At 41.0% G+C, this 24,322-nt stretch overlaps 1 protein-coding gene across 1 annotated transcript; it reads right to left on the reverse strand.

Moving 5' to 3' along the window:
- MCM6 (minichromosome maintenance complex component 6) lies at positions 1-24,322 on the reverse strand. Its single transcript, XM_026647437.2, has 17 exons — positions 24,128-24,322; positions 22,350-22,496; positions 21,456-21,566; positions 20,530-20,779; positions 18,848-19,013; positions 18,619-18,764; positions 16,935-17,085; positions 16,108-16,249; positions 14,545-14,686; positions 14,274-14,381; positions 13,628-13,783; positions 12,340-12,468; positions 11,587-11,748; positions 9,824-9,959; positions 9,369-9,536; positions 5,949-6,088; positions 1-556 (listed from the first exon to the last, which is right to left on the reverse strand). The coding sequence occupies exons 1-17, from the start codon at positions 24,223-24,225 to the stop codon at positions 443-445; spliced, it is 2,466 nt and encodes an 821-aa protein (XP_026503222.1). The 5' UTR covers positions 24,226-24,322; the 3' UTR covers positions 1-442.

Below are 24,322 nucleotides of genomic sequence, written 5' to 3' on the forward strand. Positions count from 1 at the left end.
GACATTTAACAAATTTTTATTTATTTAATAGGAAAAACAGAATTGTAAACATCTACATCAAAAAATCTCACTAACAGATACTAGAGAAGAATGGTGCAAATTTTCCCACTGTTAAAAAAGCTTCTGGATAGCTCCATGCTGAAGAGATTTCATGTTGCCTTACCTTGCCTTGTTTGGAGGAGGGACATTAAAAAAACAAAACAAAACAAAAAAACCCTCTCAGAAACATTATATAATGTATCATTTATATAAAACCACATTCCAGGAATACTGAATATCTATGAATAATCATGTATTACTAAGAGTACTGCTCCACACCACAATAAAGTGTTCATACAAATTTAAGAATTTAGCTATTCAGTGAGTATTGCAACAATGTACAAAGAATGCATTTCCAACATGCAATTAACAAATTAAGTCCTACTATGGTATGTTACAACCCCTAGTCTTCCAGCTGATAGTTGGGGTTAACTACCAGGTATGGGTCTTCATCAAAGCTCTCTCCTTCTGCGGAGCCTTTTAGCCCAGTGTGGGTGAGTTCTATTAGAATGTGGTCCTGAAACAGACACAAAAAATCCTTACTCACACAAAGCCTTAATATTGAACACAGTTATTTTTGAAAGATAATTCTAATGCAGTGTTTGTTCTTTTTTAAAGAACAGTCAACTTCCTTTTGCACTTTACTTCATCTTTTCCCTCACCTCCCTTTCACATGTTTCTATCTTAAGTACTTATATGGCACCCCCATTGCTATGATATCCAAGTACAGATGGAGTAACTGAGACACAGATTTCAATAGGAGTCTGATGCCTAAATACTTTTGGGGATCTGGGTCTAGGCAACTTGCCAAGAGTCAGAGGAGGATTATGGTGGAGCAGGGAATTAAATCCAGGTCTCCCACAGCCTAGTGCTCTAACAACCGAAGCAGCCTTCCTCCCAAGGATGTGGTTCACTGCTACTTTTACCCCTTTAATCCTGCATACCCTTCCTTATTTCACCTAGTCCTCATGCTACCCAAGCTTCTCTCTCCACTCTTCCATTGTACACGCTGTCTGCTTCAATTCTTCCCTGCAGAGAAACAGATTCCACAAGTTCTCTTCTTCTGGTAGTTTTTCCCTGTTTTTTGCCTCTTAGGGCAGCTGACCCCTCTTATAGGTGGGGCAGATAGCACCACCCATTATTAAAAGTTGCTCAACACTTTCCCTTATAAGAATGTTTTAAATTGTTTATAACACTACCAAGCCTTAGCCATCTAAGCTGAAATTTTCCATGCTGGTATGTCTCAGATGAATTTTTATTTTGAAAATTTCAGCCAAAATGGTTCAACTACTCCCAAGAATGAGAGTAGGGGGGAAAATGCATTGTTTTATTAATGTAAAAACATTTTGGCAACCTTTTCTCTGAACAGTTCTTGTGCCCTCATACTTTGGAGTAGGGACTTGAAATTTGGGTGCTAGGGATGTGTGTTTTGCTGTCCCTGGGAAAATCTGCCCAAATAAAAAAAATTTTGGGGGGGGGGGGGCAAAGGGGAGGTAAATTCACAGTTCACAAATGCTCAGTAAAGACTTCGATTTTAGCAGCTAAAATCTCCAAAGTTTCCATCTTCTGAGGACAGCTCATACATGTGCCCGGACTGCACGTGCACCATCCTCACAGAGCAACTGAGCATGCACCATCTGGTCCGGGGCCACAGGGTCAAAACAGAACTTTCCCTGTAATGGCTGCTCCAAGCGGAGTTGGAGCCAGGCAGTGGAACTGAGGGCAAGGAGCCTGCCCTTCCTGTAAATTCAATGCCCCCATTCCTGGTGCTCAGGCAGTATGGAGGAAGAAGTCAACTGACTCAAATGCAGAGGAGACAAGAGCCAGACCTGGAACAGGGAAAATACCAAATCATGACAAGGAGCCTGGTGGGACTAGGGGTGGGCTGGAAGGTAAGGTGAGAGAAAAACTGAGCTGGTATCCGTGAGGAGCCTGGATTTAGGGGAGACAGATCTGATGAGTCAGAGGAGAACCGGGACTGGGTGGGCAAGAGAGACTAGGCCTGAGACACACAGATTGAGACTGGGTAAACGGGGAGAACAGAACTGGTACAAGGAGTCAGGGGTGAGGAATATACTGGACAGATTGGAGGGAATGGGGCAGTAGAGTCTGTGCTGACTAGAGCACACTTCCCTCCAGAGCCTGGAATGGAACCCAAGATTCCAGAGTCTCACCATTTCTTTGATGCTGGCAAATCGCTGTGAAAGCCACTGGCAAAGTGTGTGTCTCCTCTCTCTCTAATGCTGGTCCACACAGAGGATGACAACCTAATTCTTGTTATCAGTTATTCCATTAGCTGAAATGGCTGAGGTCAGAGTGGAAAAACTAAAGGTTCCAACTCTGCTGATGAACCATTTGGGTGTCAATAAGACACTGAAGCCTGTGCCGCCACATCTTCACTACTATTTTTAAGATGTGATATCTAGATTAAAGCCAATGTGGATAGGCTTACCTAAGCTGGAGTATTGAGTCCAGTTTTGGGCCCCCAACTACAGAAAGGATGTGGACAAAGATGTGGAGCAGGGGGTTGGACTAGATGACCTCCTCAGGTCTCTTCCAACCCTAATCACCCTTTCAGTTGCAGTGTAGACCTGCCCTAAGACACTTTACACTATTCTGACACTGTAAAGATGCCTTGAAGTGGGCAAATGTATCCACTTTAAGAGGCCTCTTTTACACTACCAGAGTAGTGTAAGTGAAAATCAGGCCCGAAACTTGTATACTACATGCCACCATTACAAGTGTCCATTTACTAGTCCATAGCACTACTTCACCCCTTACAAGTCTCAGCAAGCCAGCTATAGGGATTTAAATCCAATCTAAATCAGATTTTATTAATCTGGAATCATGAAAATTAATATGGAATAAGGTACAGTGTGAATTTAAAGCAAATGAACTATTCTTGATTTACTCCATTTGTGGACAGACTTATTCCAGAATACTAGGTTTGCCTTTTCACAGGGATTCATTGGTCATTTTTGCCTCAGCAGCTGGGACAAGCTCTTAGCCATTTCAGCTACAAGGATAATTGACCAGATTGTTGTAGGTGGTCAGCTGCTGTATAAACACCCTCCAGGCATGTTCAGCTCATGAAAAGGCAGCTGTTGGTGACATTAGGATGAATACCATTTTGTTTTCAAAACCCTGAATATGCTGATGACATTGCTTTGTTGGGTCGGTTTGGTGAATCGCTGCAGATGATGGCTGATCTGGTCGGGCACAAAGCAACATGCACTGGCCTTGTTATTAATATGGACAAAACCAAGTCCCTGGCCATTATCAGCCTCCAGCTCCTGACTACAACTAGCTCAGTACTAACCTGCCTAGTCATGATATTGGAGTAGGTGGCAACGGTCAAATACTCAGGAAGCATCACAGACCACATGGAAGATATTCACAAGATGTGGATGTTCATACAGCAGCAGTTGCTGCCATATTCCAGGCCCTTAAACGGCCTCTATGGAGACATTGTGACAACAAGGTTTCTACAAAGCTGTGTATCTACAGGCCTACAGTTATACCAACTCTTTTGTATGGCAGCAAAACTAGGAATGGGCACTAAGGAAGGCTGAAGAGCACTGGAACGATGTTGTCTTTTCTCATAGTCTTGGTCAGTTGCTCCATATCAAGTGGCAGGACAAAATCAGCAATGAGGATATTCATAGCCAAACCTAGCAACTACCTTCATCAGCACTGGTTCAGTTTTGACAGCTTTCTTGGTACGGATATATTATTAGCATGGAAGACCAACAAATTACAAAGTCCATTTACCATGGAATGCCCCTACACGGTTGGCAATCACATAGTCACCAAAAACTTCAGTTGGCACAATAAGATTGCCAATGATAGAGAGACTGCACAGCCAACCCATTTCTTGCTGGAGATTAATCTGGATGGCATCTGATCTCCAAGGAGGTTATGTCCCTTTAGGATTTGCCTTGAGGATGGACTATTCCAGAATAAGAGTGCCTTATACCAAATTAGCTTAATCTATTTAGTCAGGAATAGTTACCCTCCCAAGGTAGATAAACCCTAAAAACAGTAACTCTTGGCACTGTAGAATTTACATAGCAAGCCAATTTAGCAACATTTGTACACTGTTTTAAGTAGTAGACTTGCCTGCCCCAAACATTGCCATAGTGAAAAGCTGCATTTCTTGCCAAGTATCGACCAAGGAGTACTTTCTTGTTAGGCTTTTGATTAAAACTGACTTCTCAGCATCCCTCTGGCAGCTGTCGTTTTAATACAGAGAGAAAAGAGATACAGAGAATCTAATTTCCAGAGAGCGAGTTACACCACCATGGCAGAGACCTAAACTCAGGAGTGAGGACTGTGACATTGAGCCAGAAAGCAACTAGCAAGCTAAATGACCTAAATTCAACCTTTAAAAGACATATTAGAAAAGTATATAAATGGTAAATAGGGCTATTCCTTATAAATAGCTAACACAGCCACATAGACTAGAGCTTTGAAATGCAAACCCATATTGTTAGAGAATTAGAGGTAATACTAATTTTGTATGTTTACTTATACCTTGTTAGATGTTAACCATGTAAAGAGACAATTCCTGTCTGTTACTATATCTATTGATTCAGAGATCAAAAGGGAATATTAACATTTAGATAGAAGTTGGGTGTAAGAACATAATTGACTATATTTCTCATTGAAGTTTGTAGTAAACTGTTTCTCAACTGCTTAATGGATAATTACCTCATGCTGATGAATGCAACTAGTTACCTGTGTATACATAGGAAACAGGTTACTTTAAAGCCACTATTCTTCACCCAAGGAATGCCTGCTGTCAAGAGGCTATTGATAGCCTGTCAGAGAACTATAAAAAGAGGTCTTGGACCCTGATCCTGTTATCTCAGATCTGCTTAAGCTTCATAAGGGGACGTTTGAGTCGCAAGGCTGAGGTCCCCAGCTCCAGAGTGGGTCACCCTGATATTGGTGACCTATGGAACTAATTCTGAAAACTCTTTGCAACTCTAAAGCTCACTTTCTCTACTATGAAATTGAACTAAAGGACTCTATTTATGTCTGTATGTATAATCTTTTAATCAATACTCACTCTCTACTTTTTTAATAAACTTTAGTTTAGTTACACAAAGACATGCTTATAGCCAATTCTTGTTAAGATCTGAAATATTCTTTGACCTGGTGGGTAATGTGTCTGGTCCTTCGGGATTAGTACAACTTTTTATATGATGAATAAGATTTTCAGTAATCCTGTATTTGACTTGGCTGTCTGGGTAGGAGCTCAAGGCTGGGTTGCTTTAAGACAACTTTATTTCTGGCTTCTGGGTAAACCAGTAAGGTATTGGGGAAGCTATTTTGTTGCTGGCTTGGTGAATCTAAGTATCAGAATAACCACCAGTTTGGGGGATTATCTGCCCCATTCTTTGCAGTTTGCTCTAACCGAGCAATCTCAGTGTGGCCCACCCTGGAACCCTGATCACAAGAATATTTCAGCTACATGGGCAAAAGAAAGGGGAAAGTTCCATTCCTCAGGAGGCTCACGTTGTTTACTGAATGCCTCAAAGTCACTACAAGAAAAATAGCAGCCCTAGAAACTGGAGTCCATGAAAAGCTTCAGGGAGTATCACAGCCTGCTATTAACCACTTCTTGTTTGCAATTCAGCAGGACAAAGGAAATCTATTAATACTTGGAAAAGGAAAGTATGTAATGCCTGAAGCTCACTCACACCCACTCACCCCTTTTCCAGCCTGTAATTGTGACATTCCTTCCATGACCAGAGTTTTAACAGAAAGATATCTAGGTATTTATACAGCACCAATTATTGGTGCCTGTGCACAGAGATACTGTATGTTCCTAACTTGTCAAATGTATCAAAAAAACATATATAAGCTAAAAACTCTTTTAAATATCCACGCAACTGCATACATACATAGTGTGTAAGTCGATGAATGACTCTCTCTATGATCTTCTTTCTATTTATAAGCTCTTCTTCAGACTCTATTTCTGATTCAATTTCCTTTAAGTACCAATTAATAAGATCACTCTTCTTTAATGAGGAATCATCCTCTTCTGCAAGGAAAAAAGAAACCTAGATTATTCTAGTTACAATGCCAATTCCCAGATTGCATAAACATACAGCAGCAGGAGGATACTAATCAAACTGTCAAAGAGAAGGCTTAGTATAACATTTACAATGTTGAAAAGAAAAGCCCAAAATAACCTGTCCGATTGTTTGTATCAAGGAGTTTTGATTTCCCAGGAAATGAGAGGTGTCTGATGACAGATGACATGTCACAATCACATTGGAGTCACATTTAGACCGAGAATTGAAGCTCTCATTTCTATCCATCCATGCAGCTCATAAACTAAATAAGCTGTCTGGCAAAAACACCAGCTAGAAGATTCAAAAGGTAAGAAGAGTGGCAAGCAGCGCTGTCTAGTTTCCTCCAAGTAAAGCCAATGAAACCAAAGCATTACTGTTCTGCCCAGAGAGGAAGACACTAGCGTCTTCTGTAATAACTGCACATTCTGTCTACCTAAACCACTTTTGCAGCTTTAACTGGATATTGCAATCTTTACTTCCAATCTTAATTTCTTCTGAAGCATTGCTATATTATTGTCAAACAGCTGCCATGTTTCACCCTAGCAGTGACCTCATTTTACCTGACATATTGTGGATCCATGGTGCTGTGAAAAAGGGCCCCCAACCCAATTCATTAAGACAAACCATGTAGCCCTTCTCCCAACTTTCAAACCAACATTCTTTGGTTTAGCTGACTGGGTATTAATGAACCCAAAGAGAAGTTTCTTCATGGGATTTGTGTGAACTTGGTTTCTGAATGGGTTGTACTGTCCGAGGGGATATTCTTCTTGTGTCCTTTTACCACAATCATAGATTTCTCCAGTGTTGGGCACATAATATGGCTTGATCTGTAGCCCTGGTAAGATCTTCCATGATGCCTGGTTCCTCCAAAAGCTGGCAGACCAACAGATGGTGTGTGTTTCACTGGAGTCACATGTGTCCGGGTCAGTAGCATAGCCCCACTTCTACATATTGACCTTCCAGCTCTTGCTTGGAGACTCTTTAAACATCTCCAGGTACCTGCAGGAAGGTGTTCAGCAACATCAATGTGCATTTTGACATCTTTGTCAAGTATTTTGAGCAGTGTGCGCTACATTTCCAGTTGTGTAGCTGTTGCTGATTTTTTAAGCAGTTCTGTTGCTGCTAGGGAGGCCATGTGTCACCATGTAGCGGATGTCTGGTATCTTCAACCGGTCATAATCATTCAATTTTGCTTGTGACCACACTCCTGATATCCGGGGAGCAACTCCAGCAAGCACATAAAGGCTGTTCATGTTTGTTGGTTTTAGACACCTTGTGATGTAGCGGCAGCTGTCATTCAGTACAGGATCCAGTTGCTTTGCATGAGCTGATCTTTCCCACACCGGACATGTGTATTCGGCCCTCAAATAGAGAGGTGCAAGTGCAGTGGCTCTTAGAATTCAAAATGGGGAACCATCCCCGCAATTAGCAAGCTTTCTGAGCATATTGTTCTGGGAGCTAATTTTGCCTTTTGTCTTCTCCACCTGTGCCTTGAAGGAGAGAATGCGGCTGGCGTCACTCCACGGTAGACAGGATTCCAGCAGTGGTCAAGTGATATCCCATTCCTGATGATGCTGAGTTGTCTATTGGCCTCACGATTCCAAAAATGGAAGAGAAGGACTTACATTTTGGCTGCGGTGGCATGCACTTGATTCTCAGTGTAACAGACAGAGCCCGGACAGTGCTGATGTTTGCGTAGCTTTGATCTGGGCAAGAGCCGTGGCTTGGGCAGAGACACCTAGATCGTCGGCAAGATAAAACTTCTTTTGCCAGTTGATCCAAAGGCGGTGCTAGCCCATTGGGGGCCTTAAGGAGATGCATTTTTGCCCCACACAACACATAATAAAAAGCTAATAGCCCTTGAGCTGCTCGGGCCCTAAGCAATTGCTCAGTCTGCTTATGCCTAGCACCAGCTCTGAGTTGATCATTCACATAGATGCTGAGAAGTATTGAGGAGAGTATGCTCCCTTTTGGTAGGCAGTTTTTCTGTTGCCACCATAGGCTCCACTTCCCGTGTTGTTTGAAGTAAAAACATCGGTTCTCTAGTAGACACTATCAGTTGTACAAGTTGGTGACCTTTCATCAGGCATATTTTAGTGAGAAGCCTTCTGTGATTTACTGTGTCATATGCTGCTGGTAGGTGCTGTGTTTGTTGACCCTGTTACCATACCATTTTCAAAGACATCTTCAATGTATCAAGTGATGTTCAGCATTTGACAGGTGCATGACTTGCCTGGGAGGAATCCAGTTTGCTCTAGGATTAGGTCCTTTTCAACAAGTTGTGACAGGCAGTGTTAAGATGAGATGCTCTTACAGTTTGTGGAGAGGACATAGTAGTGATATAGGTCTGAAGTTCTTCAGCTCCACTGTGTCCTTCCACAGCTTCAGGAGTGCCAAAACACATGCTTGTTGCCATATCTTGGATACTTTCTATGTATCTGGGCAACTTAATTAACCAGTTCTTTATTGCTGGTCCAAATCGTTTGATTTGTTCAGTATGAACACTGACTAGGCCAGCAGCTTTGCCATTCTTAAGGGCGTTAATTCCGGAGGTTAATTCAGTATACAAAAAGGTCTCCCACTCTTCTTGCCACTTAAGCTGCATCTTAGGTTGTTTGTTCAGTGCCCTACCATTTTCTAGGAGACGTTGCTTTGCCTTCCTTGGGTGGTTATGCTTTCTTCCTGCTGTGGATCATGTCCATACTCTCAATGAGATTCTGCCTTTACTGTTGTTTTTCCTCCTTTAGTACAGAGACCAGTCCTTTGCCAGTTGCAATGATATCCTCAGTGAATGGGTCTGCTTTGAACTTCTGCTTTTATTGTGTGTACCGATCCTATAACTCAGATGTTAGTCCTGGCAAATAATTTGTTCTGCAGTCTCATGAAGTATGCTTCGACACACGATACATACCACACTGACAAACTGTTTGTAATTTTCTAGTATTGGTTCAATCTTTCTTATAACGAGCACTGAGGTCACTGGGGAAGCCCTTTCATTCTGCGGTCTTAAAATTAAAGTCATGCTGGAATGATACTGAATTTGGCATTATGGCTTCATTGATCTGAATGGCAATGGGCCAATGCTGAGAATGTGGAATTGGACCCAAACTAAGTCTGTTACACAAACCAGCTATGTTGTTGCTGACAAATTCCAGATCAGAGTTGTAGCCCTGCACTACAATATAACCAAAGAGCATCTGTGATGATGTAGCCCATTCACTTTACAGTTTTTAAATTAGTTCTTACCTTCTTCTGCTTTCCTGAGGTGCAGCACAATGAGGTTAGAAATTCGGCGGTATTCAGAGAAGCCAAGTTTCAGGGAAGCCTTGGGGGCTGCATCTTTATTTGTATCCTCAGAGTGGTCACTGATCCCATTCACAAGGCCGTTGACACCTGCTGGAGCATCTGCACCGCCTGTATCAACATTTTTTATGAATGAAGTTTAAACTTCAGGTAATTAGCATCGTTACGCTGATCTGGAAGCTGAAGCAGTGTGACTTTCCCAAGATCACAGCAAGACAGTGGCAGAGTTAAGTACAATCCCCTACTCAAGCCCCTAGAGCATGAGAAAGTAGGGACAGAGGTTGAAGCAGGAAACAAAAGAATAGATGCACTTCTGTCAAACAATTAAGCACTAAACATTGGAAAGTCCCTCCTCCCATTCACAAGCAAAGCCAGAAACTTTTCAGCAAGTGACTTACCATTGACTCCATCTTCAGCCTCCTGATCCTCCATTTGCTGTTCGTCATCTTGGTCTAAATTGACATCTGGAGTCTCAACTCTGATGATAGATTTGTTTAATAACCTAAACGCTTCCTTCACATGTTTTGGATGAACCTGGTAGATTTGCAAAACATATTCATGTGTTCAAAACCTAAGAATTGTACTTCAGATTGTGATTCTACCCTGAGAAGTGACTAAGAATGGCATTGCGGAGGTCTCCATAGTCACATCTCACTAATCCTATATCAAAAGTAGAACTTTATTTTTTTTTGACAGCCCCAGAAACTTACCCTCAGCTGACAACCAAGGTTGGTTCTTTCTATCTCATGCAATTGCCATAAACTATAAGGATTCTGAAGGCCAAACTATGCCCTCTGACAGCTTGTGACTGTCAGAAAATTTGCATAGGATTACTGAGGAATAAATAGCGTGCTGATGGTGAGTTTTCAGGGCTGGCAATTAGAAAAAAGGTTTTGTTCAAACTGAGCCCACATAAATAGAGAACATCAAGTCCCACAATGACATTTTTATAAGGTCACTTAATGACTTTTGATGGGACATCGATCCTTAACACAACAAAGCAACATTACCTAAATTACAGATAATCCTAGCCTTTTCTTAGGAAGTGACACTTACTATTCACTAGTGGGTTTTTTGCACACTACTTGAACCATGAAAATTTAAACTCGCTTGTTTCACTTTCAGGTTTCCAATAAAACAACACAATGCTGTAATGTTTGACTGGCAACAGTATTCAAGAATGTTTATGTTTATAATTGAAGTATGTCCCCCTGGGAACCAGAAAGAAGTTAACTAGAATCATCTTCATTGGCCCGATTACAGGCTGCAAGGTTTGTTTTTAAAACTAAACTTAGCCAAAATCTGACCTGACAAGCATCTTTAGAACATAACTAGCTGATATTTTTTGGATATCATATCAGTTTAGAACAAAATGTCTCAAATTCAAACAGTAATAGGTAAAATCATGTTAATCCTTATTCACACTGAAGCAGATGGGTTTTTAAACTGGGATTAGATTATGAAAAAAAGGCAGTGAAGTTTTCCAAATCCCATCCATGCAAGAAACCACATTCAGTAGATCTGAACAACTGCATAAATATGATCATGCAAGTTCTCTGGGTTCCCTGGTCTTGGCTCCCCCTCACTGAGTTCAAATACATCCATAGGCTCTGCTGGGCTCCTTATACTTGGCAATCCGTCAGTGAGGCTTAGATGCCCTGCTGGGCTCTGCTTGGCTCCTTCTTGATTGGGGGTGGAAAAGAGTGGCAGCATCTCCCAAGTCCACTCAATCACAATGCCAATGGAGCTGTACCTCAGTAGATTGTGTAGATCTTCATAATATTATACTTCTTCTCCTTCCTTACGTGTTTTGATGAGCAGTGAACGTTTACATTAATATTGCTGAGCACATGAATTAATATCCAATCGGGTAGATCACATACATCTCAGTTAACTTTGAAAATGTGAGCCACAGTGTACCCACCTACCCACACACCTAGAGATTTTTTTAAATATGGGAGAACAAGGCAGCAGCAGCATGAAAGAGGAGCTGACATGCCATACAACTGAGTACTGGCTGAATCAGAGACCTTATTTTAAGCTGGGGAAGAAAATGGCCAGGAAAAAGCAAATTCAGAGTATCACTGTCAAGTTTCAAGACCAAAATGCTAATTGCCTTTATGTAGCTGTTTAAAAAAAATTTTTTAAAGCTATGTGTTACCTCATCACAACAGTGCATTCGGGCCATAGCTTCAGACAGTCGAATCATGCTCTCCAGTTGTCGTACTGTGATTCTCCAGGATGACTTCGTAACTCCAGAGCCATCCCGTTGACGTAATCGTTTATACTGCTCAACTATGAAGTCCTCTGACTCTTTAGAAATCTGATTGAAATAAGATGTTACATTTGTTCATAATGAACTGGCATAAGTATACTGCCTCCATTAGTGGAACTTCTGAAAGTTCCACTGCATATTTCTAAAAGCCACTTTTAAGTTGTAATTTGGATAAACAACAACAAAGAATTTGCTTCAGTTATGTTCAAATTTACATTTTTCTATGTGCAGTAACCTTTCAAAAACAAAAAAGTTGTTCAATTCAGTTGCTCGATTAAGCAACAAGTCTCTAAACTACAGATTACCAGATACTGTTGAGGCAATGATTATTCTCCCACACCCAGAGATATGAATTAAACATGATGAAGCTCTACATTTGCTTTTGGTACTGACAGACACTCAGCTCAAGTTTTTAAACCCAATCTCAACTGTGCTGTCGGGGGCTCTGGCATTTACAAGGAGAGCAAGTGGATACAAAATATTCCAAGCTTCCACACCACAGCTTAATTAACTGCTATACTATGGGATCAGTTCACTGATTTACTTTCTATCTGCACAAAGAAAGCATTAAGCAGAGTAGTAACTTCACTTCCTTAGACCTTTCTGTATGCTAAGATAAAATATAAAAAGTAAAGTTACCTTCGGTTTAAACTGTCTTGCAAATAGCAGGTACCTTCTGATATCATCTAGTGAATACACACGATCAACAGATTCTTCTATTCTGGAATGCAGATCCACTATGCGCCTGGCAATGGCATAATCCGTAACCTAAGAAGTCATTGCTTTGTTAGATCATTCTCATTTAGAAGTGAAGCCATCATCAACTTAACACACAACAGGGACATTGTTCCTTCACTTCCTGCTCCCCCATTCGTGCCTTTGATGTCACAGCTACTTTTTCCAGAAGCAAAACTATCAAAACTCAATTTTTCCAGTGGTGTGCTGTGGCATAAACAGTTTTAAAGAGATGGAAGAGGTAGTAAAAAACCCAAATAAGACTGGCCATGACTTCTTGGAACTTTACTTTATGACTAGTGTCTTAGCCAAACAAGTGGTAGAATCTGGAACTTGACAGTGAGGGAATTCTAAATTCTCTTTTCCTTCATCTCAGACTACTTTTTGTGTATTCCATCAACTCAATGCCTGTTAGAGAGTCAATCTTAGGGAAGGGTACAGAGAAAGGCATCACTTTCTACATCTCATTTTCTTATTATTTGTATTATCATAGAGCAGGGGTCGGCAACCTTTCAGAAATGGTGTGCTGAGTCTTCATTTATTCACTCTAATTTAAGGTTTCGCATGACAGTAATACATTTTAATGTTTTTAGAAGGTCTCTTTCTAGAAGTCTATAATATATAACTAAACTATTGTTGTATGTAAAGAAAATAAGTTTAAATGTTTAAGAAGCTTCATTTAAAATTAAATTAAAATGCAGAGCCCCCCAGACTGGTGGCCAGGACCCGGGCAGTGTGAGTGCCACTGAAAATCAGCTTGCATGCCATAGGTTGCCTACCTCTGTCATAGAGGCTAAGAGCCACAGTCACTGATAGGAACCCCATCGTACTAGACAGAGTAAAAAAAAGCAAAAAGACTGCAAATTCTATGGGGTATAAGGCTGTCTAAGATAACAGATAAAAGATGGATAGACAGACTGACAGGGGAGTACAAGGAGAAACAGACAATATGGTAAGCTGTGGTCTCAGCACACCAAAGCAAATACCATGTGGACTATCGGCAGCAGTCACAGCTTCAGTGACCAGCCAAAGCACAAGTTAAATCAAACTACTAGAAATTTTAAAGGTCAACATCTTAAATCAGCATAATTTGTACAGTAGATTTGTATTTCCAGCCTTGTAATTCTGTAGAATGGAGAGAGAGAGAGAGAGAGAGGAAAAGGCTCCTGACAGCTACAGCCCCTGCACTTACCTCATTGCATTCATCCACAAGAATGAAGAAGAGATCAAATCTGGACATGATGGGAGCTGACAGATTTATGTTCTGTTTCAGAGATTTTGATCTGTCATAGCGCCCACCAACTGGGTTTGCTGCAGCCAAAATGGAGGTCCTGGCATTCAGAGTAGCCTGACAATGCAAGAAGAAAAAATTACCAAAGCCTTAATATGTGACTTGTCAGTGCCACTTACTAAAGAAACGCAACAAGTTATGGCTTCTCTTCCAACTGGTAGGTATAGAATTTAGGCATCTGTCTGCTAATGCAGCCACTTACTTTGCAATATCCCCACTGATTTAGAGGGAACCTCTACTGACAGCAGCAGCACAACAAAAGAAGTAGAAATGATGCCACAAAAGAGTTTTGGCTAACTAATACTTTGCCCTGGTATACAGTTCACATTAAAGGTCATCGTTTTAACAGTTAAGATAGTAGTATCTGAAATACTGCAGCAGGCACTTTTTAATTATTATATAAGGCTCAATGCATTCAAGATAGGTTTCTTAGTTTTACAGATAGGGGAAAGTGAGGCTCAGAAAGGTTAAATAACCTGTAATTAAACATATATGTTACAAATACACAGCTACACATGCAAACTCTGCAAGGAATGGTGCAAGTTACCTTAACTCCTGCTTTTGTTATGGATATAGTCTGTTGCTCCATTGCTTCATGAATGGCAACTTGATCTCGTATATCCATTTTGTCAAATTCATCAATGCAACAAACCCCCTAAAACAAGAGTAAAGAAATAAGATCATCCAACTTCTACAGTAGCTAGATCAAAAAAGACAAAACTTTTGCAAAATTGTATACAGTGAATCAAAACAACACAGGGAATACTGGAACCCTACTATTCTTAAATGCCGCTTCAGATTTTAGTTAGTGGACTTACATTATCTGCCAACATCAGGGCTCCTGCTTCGATGACAAATTCATGAGACTCCTCATCTTTCACTACAGCAGCTGTTAGACCAGCAGCACTGGAGGCTTTCCCGCTGGTGTACACAGCACGGGGACTGAACTCCTCCACATGTCTGTTGGAGAGAGGTACCAATAAGTGATTAGTCTGCACTAACTATCCACTTTTATTAGAAATGTTGCAGGAGGTGCGGATACAAGAACTTTTACACTGTGATGCCTTCTGCCACTCTATCAGGCCAAAGGATATGCTGGCTGCCGCTTCCCGCCACCCCCATTGGCCTGGAGCAGTGAACCGTCGCCAGTGGGAGCCGCGATCGGCTGAACCTGCGGATGCAGCAGGTAAACAAACCGGCCTGGCCCACCAGGGTGCTTACCCCGGCGGGCCGCGTGCCAAAGGTTGCTGATCCCTGGTAAAGTACATAATCTGCAATATCCCAAATTTAGGTTAATAAATGTAACGATACAGTTTAGATATTAGCATCTAAATATTCAGGTACATCTCTCAAAGGTTATACTAAGAGTAGCTTGTGGAAAGCAAATATAGCAGTGAGTGTAGATTGTCTCTCAGTAATTGAGAATTTAGGATAGGCTGTTCCTTACTAAATACAATCCATCAGTGAAATATTTCAGTTACTTTCCCAACATGTTCTAAGTGCTATGCAAACATTAAGCCTCTAAAAAATACCTACTGGACCTCAGAAGTAAAGTATACAAATCTTACAGGTGGAGGGAAAACACAGATATGTTTAACAACTGGTCAAAGGCCTCATCGCAAGTCAGTGTAGAGCTGGAATTAGAATTTAATTCTTCCTATTCCAAAATCTATGCTCATTCCTTTAGACTATGCTGTGAGTGGAAACCCCATAAAAATAATGCATCATGTCATATCTGATGTTTTAATTTACCAAATATTAAACAATATAATAAATGTACTTGTTTATTTTCTAAAAATGGGTAGTATGAACCATGGTACTATTATTTCTGCTGTAAAGGGATATAAAAATATACTGCATTTATTACTCAAATTCTGTCAAAAGCAACACTTGTTACCAGATTTGTCAAGCACCAGTTCATTTTTGGCATCTAATGTCACCACCACAACATTGTTCTTACAATGTAGCCAACAGAGTTTATTGTTTACTTCTGTAAACACCATATTCAGTGGTGTTTGCATGGTTCTGGAAACAGGTGCTCAAATAATTTATTCCTCTTTACCTGACTTAAGGCTGAACAAATATGCTGTACAGATACACCTCAAGTATGACTTGACTCAAAGATTTTTTTTTTTTTTATTCTCTGGGATACAGTAAAACCTGAAGGAGGAGAAATATTTTAAGCCTTACAAGATTAACTCTTAACTACTTGACAGTGCTCCTTAAAGTTCTTGAATACACATATCAAAGTACTAGCTTAGGAGGCAAATGCATTGCCTTCCCATATTCATTAAGTGCTTTACAACTTTCTCCCAACATACACTCCTAACTCTGGTTACAAATGGCAACATTTAAGTGCTGGATTTTAAAGAGATGCTTACTTGAGAAACTGACTCTTGGCTGTACTTGGATCTCCAACAATGCAAACGTTGATGTCCCCACGCAATGAAGTGCCTTCTGCAGTTGTCTTAGGAACTCCTCCAAAGAGCATCAGTAGAATCCCTCGTTTCACTTCATCATTACCTGTCCCATAAAGAGAAGTTCCAGTGAAGGCCCATAATGCAGCTTTGGGATGTTACACTTTGTGTAGATAAAAATTCAGCCCAATGGAATTTTAAAATCTCATGTATTTGAACAACATGCACTGGAAACAGCATTTATATGCTTGATGCAATTTTAAGGTAGAGCAAATTACAAGGAAGCTGATTTCCTTGGCGCTATAGCAGCCTCAAATCTTTGGACAGAAATTCAGCTGATCAACTTCTTCAGAAAGACAGGGGGACCTAAGTGAGTTCACAAGCAATTATTCTGAGCCAGTGTCAAAATGGCTTATCAAATTGCAGCTACTGTCTGAACAGTATTTCATACACTCCATTGAGAACAGAGATATGTGAAGTCCTATCCCTTGGATGTTTTTAAGAGTGTCTATACCAGACAAAGTTTGCATCCAATTGCTAAGCTGTAGGGTTTACTGAACAACTAGAAATAAACAGGTCACCCTGTGATGGAAATTACTGTTCTGATTGCAGTTCATTCCAAAATATTAAATAAAAACCCAACCTCTTATAGAGCACTATAAAAACTAGACAGGAGGATTTGAGATATTAGTTACATGTCTTCGACCTGTCCCAACACATGCCTGAATAGCAGTAGCGGATACTGTCAAGAATGCAATCTGCTCACCCTGCCATAACAGCTGGACTCTTACCATGTACAGTAGGGAAGAGGCTGGTACAGAGATTGTGATAAAGGTTTTTATCCTGGCTCATTTCAAACACCTTTTCCCATTCCTTTACAGACATCTGGTTTTTAATGCTCTCTGCAGTCTGTTCCTCATCTCGGAGCTCTTTCCCACCAAACTAAATACAAATAAGAAAGTAAGAGTGAGGTAACATGATACAAATCCAAAGTATGGCAGCTATTGGGGGGGGTGGGGGGAGAGAAGAGAGAAAAAGAAAACTACGGGCTTGAAATCACGCAAGTTTAGCATGGAAAAGACAAATAAGGTTTCTGTTCAGTGTAGCCTGTTGGGATCTCTACAGAAGCATGGGGGCTTGTTTAACAGGGAAATCAAAAATTGAGGAATTTAAGTTACATTTTTTGATTTCCATGGAAAAAGTACATTTGGAACATCCTTTTCTTTTCCAGTAATACCACTGAGCCCCTTCATTCCCAAAGCAATGGAACCACATGCAGCATTTTGCACATAGCAAAAGAGAATTCAGTAATGAAAGGGGTTAGAGTCTGTGCTAAAATTGTCCTTTTAATTCTCTATTGAAATTAATTGCAAATGGAAAGCATATCACTAATACTAGAGTAAGGATACTTCTGTTTCCAGCAAATTTAGGAAGGATTCAAATATTCTTTATGCCTCTGCAGATGTCAAGTTGCTGGTGAAATTATGCATCATAACTCATGTGACGCTAAAACTTAGCCACAGATGAACTAAAAACAATTTTTAAAACTATTTGTATTGTGGGAGCACCCAAAGATCCACAATTTCAAGATCAGGAGCTTGGTATTGTTCATGTCATATTTAAGATGACCTTAAGACACCCAGGAGATGGAGATGTGGGGAGAGACGGGTCAAGATGCATGACTGGATAGAAGGAGACGGGTCATTTACTACCTTCTTATTTTAAAACTCTACAGTGGGCCAGATAGTTACACCTCTGAAGTATAAGTGCGGGAGGCGGGGCTGCTCTCTAGTAACCCTTTCAGGCCCAAGCATGGTACTGCACAAGCTCCCTGCCAGAGTCTGCAAGGCTTGGCTGCCGCTTGGCACAGGGCAGCCTGTGTTGCAAACTTGGCATCAGTCTCTAAACAATAAGTAACAAAACAGCAACTCAAGTTTCGGTTGTCTGTACCTTTAGACAAAGAGTAAAAAAGGCAACCTTAAAATGTACATGCTTAGTTGCAGCGGTTAGGGCAAGGCCCTGATGTGAACCTGAGTTCTGGCTTATCCCTGAGGAGTTCCTCCTCTGTCCCAGTCTCACCCAGCTCTACCCCTGAGCAAAAGCAGGCATGCCTTCTTAAACAGCCTGCTGGTTTTTGATTGGTCGGTATTTCCTTTTGGCTGTTCTAAGCCTCTGGAGGACTATCTTGTTGGTTTGCTTAAACTGAGTGGTTTTCCTTGGTCAGGAAGTGTCAGGGCACTGATGTCTCTAGCAGGGGGCAGAAAAGGTCTGACAGACCCTGTCACAGTAAGAACATGGGAAGAGAGACTTTGCTACATAAACCAAGATGGAAGAGGAATATAACAGTTGCAACACATCAGATCCAGGGCAAAATCATAAACAGATATAAACTGAAGCCTCACACTCTAGGAGAGGCAAAAAACCCACCACTCTCTTCAAGCCAGATCTTTAAGTCTATTTTCTTTAAATACTTACCCGTGGATTTGTTGGAGCAACATAACATGCTAGGAAGACTAGTTTATAGGACAAATCTCTGACTCCCAGAGCACGAAGTCCTCGGATTCCTTCAGTTTCATAACCCTCTGTACCACTGACACGGGAACCAGTTTCTGCACGCACACCTGCCATATGAACAAGAGTCTTAATTCTGTTTCAAGTATGCACACAGGACAGCTTAAGTCACCATTTACAGACAGCAGTGTACCTGGGGTGGATAGCTGAGCTACATCAGGCACAACAATCAGTGATCCTGTGAAGTCACACTTGTCACCAGCCTGGGCTGATTCTACCGCTTCAGCACGCAGGATCACTTCTACACTGCGAGGAATGCTTCCTCGAGGCAGTTCAGCCTGCGTTTCCTGAATGCGAACCTAAAGAGGAAGAGAATATTAAATGCTCTGCTGAAACTGACAAGTTCCATTTTTAGCAATTTAAAGTACCTGTATTTCTAAACTTCTTATATCTAACATGTGGGGAAATGGCATTTGCCCTCTGGAAGCTTCATTCATAACAAAATCATGCCACTTCCTTTTAAATAAAAAAAGGTGACTATTTAAAATGTCCTACTGGAGCAGAGGATTAAGGATGCTGGAAAAATTGGATAGGGTGCAAAGAAGAGTCACAAAAATGATTTGAGGGCTGGGGAAATGCCTTGCAGTAACAGACTTAAAGAGCTCAATCTTTTCCTCCCTCAAAAGGAGTGCATAAGTTAATTTAGGCCCTATCTACACAGTAAAGATTGTAAAAAAGCAGTGTGGATTAATTTAAAATCAAGGCAATTTAAATCGCCAGGTGGAAAGCCTCAATTTAAGTAGATTTTAATTAACTTTTCCATTTGTACTTCAGTTATTTTCTAAAGAAAGAAAATATTCACATTGGTTAATATAATCATTAGAAAAATCATGTTGATTTACAACTAAATAGAGCCTTTACACTAGATTTGGTACATCTTTTTGCTTCCTAGGAGGGTACGTTATAACAATATACATTGATTTAAGCAATTATAAAGCTTAATATTTTCAGATTCTTATTCATGTGCATTTTTAGTATGTTAGAAAACAGTGAATTATATATTGCTTATTTATTACATAATTTTTTCTTCATGATTTGTGTCAAACTGCATTAGGACAGTAGCTGGAATGTAATTAAACACAAAACAGCATATTTATTTTTCATTTAAAATGTTTTGAGAGATTATAAATGTAGGCCTTAACATATTTTGTATTAATTTTTTTCTTTAAAAAAAATAAAACCTAATAAAATAAAACAAAAAACATTTAAATTTTAAAAAAATCCAGTTTTATTTTTTCAAAAAAATCACCAATTTTTACACACTCTAGTAACAAAACAAAATAAATTTGAAGTTCCAAATAGCATTCTCATTGAATCATGTTTAAAAAAAAATTAAGTGTTTCAGTATAGAAAGAGACGAAGGCTGTTTTTTAAAAGCCTGATAAAATGGGTTGGCTTTGCTCATCTGAACCACTCCATATTAATATAACTCAGTCATAACCAAAGTTAATAACTGTTAAACTCTATTTTAGGTGGACAGAAAAAAACGTTAGCATAATATTTGTATAAAACAATTTTACCTTGCTTATTATGGGAAACTGGTATTGAAGGTCTCCTGCCTTAAAATGTGTATGTTAAGCATCTCAAGTCTGAAAATTGCTTAAGTCTCATCTGTAACTTCAAACACTTAAAAATACATCTTCTGGAGATAGAAAACAGCCACTTATAAGTTCAAGTGCCTTGTGTTAGGACTGCAAAATATCTGACTCCATATCATCAAGATTTAATGTGAACTAGTGGCAGTAGCACCTTCTAAATATGCAGACATCATTAACACATACACCCAACAAAGTTCTAGGGAAGCCATGGAAATACCTTTTGAAAGTCAACAAATCTTGATTTGTTTGTGTCCAGCAGGAATCTCCTTCTATTGGCACAGACTGGATTTCTGCAGATGTTTGGCTGTGTATATTTAAATTGCTGCTCCACATCTTTTATCACTGTCTGACAGTCTAGACACAGGAAGGTTCCACTTACAAGCTCTGGATGAACTGGATGGGTACGTACCACCTGTCCACTAATACGCATCAAAGAGCCAATTCTGGCTGATGTCAACTCTCGAATTCTGTTAAAAATATCAGATTAATAGCCATTCAATTCCTAGGTGACCTGGCATTCCACAGTTTTATGCCCCATTTCAGCAAAATACTTAAGCACTTAAGATAAATATGTACTTAAGTTCTAAGTAATACAATGGAATCTAAACACATGCTTAAGTGCTTTACTTAACTGGCGTCGTTAAGAGCATTCAGTACCACACCAACATATCATGCTTAGCATTAATGAAACTTGTTCGTTTACTCTGTGTTTCTAAAATTATCTGTGATAATGAACATAATTTGGACGATTTCTAAAGTTGAAGTCAGCATTACAAAGGTATGAGAGTTATGTTTTGAAAAAAAAAACAAAAACATGTTTTAAACTGATTTTAAAATAGACAAGTCACAGAACGCTTGTCTATTTACAAGCGACGGAGGGCTTGGAAATTATTTCTGTGGAAGACTAGATGTTTTTCTAAAAGATATGCTCTAGGAATTATTTTGGCTAAATTATTTGGCCTGTGTTACACAGGAGGTCAGACTAGATGATCACAATGGTCCCTTTCTGGCTTTGGAATCTATTAAATTATTCAAATTGTCATCGCTATGTCATGTGTTTATTGTTGTCAGATCTTCTTTATCCTATGTCTGCTTAGTCCAGCTCGATGTGTTTCAACTATTAAAAATATAGTTCTCTCTTACTTGTGTCTGGTAGGTAGATCTTGGAATGCAACATAAAAGTCTTTGTTTGGAGGAACATTTCCATGGTCTCTGGCAAAAGTCTTCACTGCTCGACACAGATAAGGATAAACTCTGAAATACAGGAAAGAATTTCACATTTTACAAAAGTTACACAAAACTCCTTTCCCCTTTACAACCAGTCAAAGGCCTCCCTCATATATGTGTAAGCTTTGGCTTATAGTATGCCAGGATACATGTAAGCAAGTATAAATATGCCAAATATGAAATATTGTATAACAACACATTTTTGCTCTTCATTCTAAAAAAGGGAGTTGGGTAAAGCTTATTTCACTAAGGGCACGTCTTCACTTCATGTCTTTAACGTGGCTGGTGTAGTCACAGAGAGAGAGAGAGCTCTCCCAGCGCTATAAAAAAACCCATCTCCACGAGGGGAATAGCTACCAGCACTGGGAGCACAGCTACCAGCGATGGTGCACTGTCTACACTGGCACTTTACAGTGCTGAAAATTGCAGCGCTCAGGGGGGTGTTTTTTCACACCCCCGAGCAAGAAAGTTGCAGCGCTGTAAAGTGCCAATGTAGACAAGCCCTAAGTCTTCTGGGTCAAGCTTAGCCTGAAACAGATGTTGAGACTAGAAAACAGCAACTGGCTCAATAAAGTAAAGTACTATGATGGGTGGATTCATTTAGTATTTCCATATTGTCCATCTACTTTTCCCCACAGCACAAATGCAATTGCCTATTTGCCTCATGTTCGGTGATAGTTCTGAACACAGCACCTGAAGTGGGCAGAGCTAGTAATGGGGACAGTCAGCAGAAAGTCCCGATGTAATGGGGGGAAATGTTCTTAACTGTAATATCCAAGTCATGTTGTCCAGTTCTCAGGTGAGCCTTACCTGTAAAACTCCTCCTGGACAGTGGTAGAGAGCTGCTGATTGAACTGCTCCAAATCCACAAAGCTCACAATTAATGTGTTCCTCTCTGGGCGGATTAGCTCTTCAGCATCATGCAAGTATTTGACTTCCCCATCACTGTTCTGGAATCTGAAAGGGACAGCATTTCAGGGGGAAAGTTTTGCAGTACTGTATACCAAACAGCAACTGAATACAGTTCTTCAGTGCCCTGTGTAAAGGGGGTAGGAGAAAAAGGCCATATACCACTAGCACTTGCAAATGTCACTGCCAAATACAAGTTTTCTCCTACCCCTTTGTCCACTGATCCACAAATGGCGATTTCAACATGAATTAATACAACTGGATCTGTATTTCACATACCTGGTTCCCCAGACAGCATTTTATTTATAGTTTAACAATGACCTGCACAGGTAAAATGTGTTTTTATTTCTTTATGATGGTTACAGATTATATGAAGAATAGCACCATGTGACAGCCTTGGTTTTTGATTGAAGACCCCTTAGAGGACTAATCTGAACTTCAAATGTGAAAAATGAAACTTAAGCAACCAAGAGATGAAGGAACCTTCGATCACACCACACAAAGCTTCATTAACAGCTATTGCACAAAAATTCCTGTCAATGACTTGGAAGAAAAGCTCTCTCTGGGAAAATTCAAATAACCCAAGGGAGACCCACATTCTCTTTCACAAGCCTTAGAAGAGACTCACTATTCATGACAATGAGATATTATGGAGCACCAAATTTAAATGCAGTTCAAATCTAGGCCAAAACGATTTGACAGTCTTGCTAACAGTAACCTCTGTCAAGTATCAGAGGGGTAGCCGTGTTAGTCTGAATCTGTAAAAAGCAACAGAGGGTCCTGTGGCACCTTTAAGACTAATGCGTCTGATGAAGTGGGCATTCACCCACGAAAGCTTATGCTCCAATACTTCTGTTAGTCTTAAAGGTGCCACAGGACCCTCAGTAACCTTTGTGTGTCACATGTGCATGATCGTACAAGAAACCCAGGGTACAAAATAAAGGCTGATTTCTGTCAAGTGTTAGCATCTTCTGTGCACAGCTATCCAAAATGCACAAAGCAAAGCACAAGTGAGTAAGATACAAGGAAATCTCATATAACGGTCTAACAATTTATTAATTTGTCAACCATTTGGGATTATACTTTGCTTTAACAAGGGAATGCTCAAACAGAAGTAAACCAGAGGGAAGACACCCTCCCCCTCAGGTCAAACATAACGGACACCAACCAGTTGCAAACAAGCTCAGGTGTGTAGGATTATAACTAGGAGAGGCAGCATCAGGGCAGGGAGATGCCGAGAGACTTCAGCCCCCGTCAAGCAGTCGCACTGACCCAGGTCTCTTCCGCCCGGACCCCGACGGGACAGGACGTTCCTCCCCGCAGCGTCCGTGGTTTTAACAGACCGAGTTACAGGCGCTGGGGAGGCCTCCGGGCGTGGGTACCCACCGCACAGCGGCGCGCTCCCGGGGAGACAGGGCTGAGGAGGCCGCCGAGTAAGGAAGGTGCCTCTCCCGAAGCCGGGTCACGGCCGGGTCGTGCACCTCAGAGTAGCCGCAAGGTGCCGCCCCCTCCCCCGCCAATTCCTCTCGGCTCCTGCAGGGAGCATCTCCGCCATGGGGGGGGGGGGGGGGACAACAGCCGCGCGCAGGGGTGCAGGTAAGGGCCCTGCTGCCCCCGCCCCGGGACAGCGTCCAGCCGGCGGCGGGGGCGCACAGCTGCCGTTGCCCGGGGGCACTTACTCCTCCAGGAAGTCCTGGAACAGCTTCTGGCACTTCTCCGCCACCTCATCGCGGAGCTGCTGGTGCGCGGCCCCCGCATCCCCGGCCGCTAAGTCCATGGCTCGCGCTCAGCCTTCCCACCGCCACCGGTCCAGGACAAGGGCTAGAGGAGCAACTCGCGCGCTGCGGACGGAGCCCACGTGGCTAGCGGGCGCC

The sequence above is a fragment of the Terrapene carolina genome, unplaced genomic scaffold (assembly GCF_002925995.2).
Source record: "Terrapene carolina triunguis isolate 2854851 unplaced genomic scaffold, T_m_triunguis-2.0 Scaffold62, whole genome shotgun sequence".
Classification (NCBI taxonomy): domain Eukaryota; kingdom Metazoa; phylum Chordata; order Testudines; family Emydidae; genus Terrapene; species Terrapene triunguis.

Excerpts from the sequence above, each read along its gene's own strand:
- MCM6 (XM_026647437.2), bottom strand. The coding sequence starts at position 24,225 with ATGGACTTAGCGGCCGGGGATGCGGGGGCCGCGCACCAGCAGCTCCGC. Across the intron at positions 11,749-12,339 it reads CAAGACAGTTTAAACCGAAG|ATTTCTAAAGAGTCAGAGGA; the intron begins GTAACTTTACTT and ends TATTTCAATCAG. Across the intron at positions 9,537-9,823 it reads GGCTGAAGATGGAGTCAATG|GCGGTGCAGATGCTCCAGCA; the intron begins GTAAGTCACTTG and ends ATGTTGATACAG.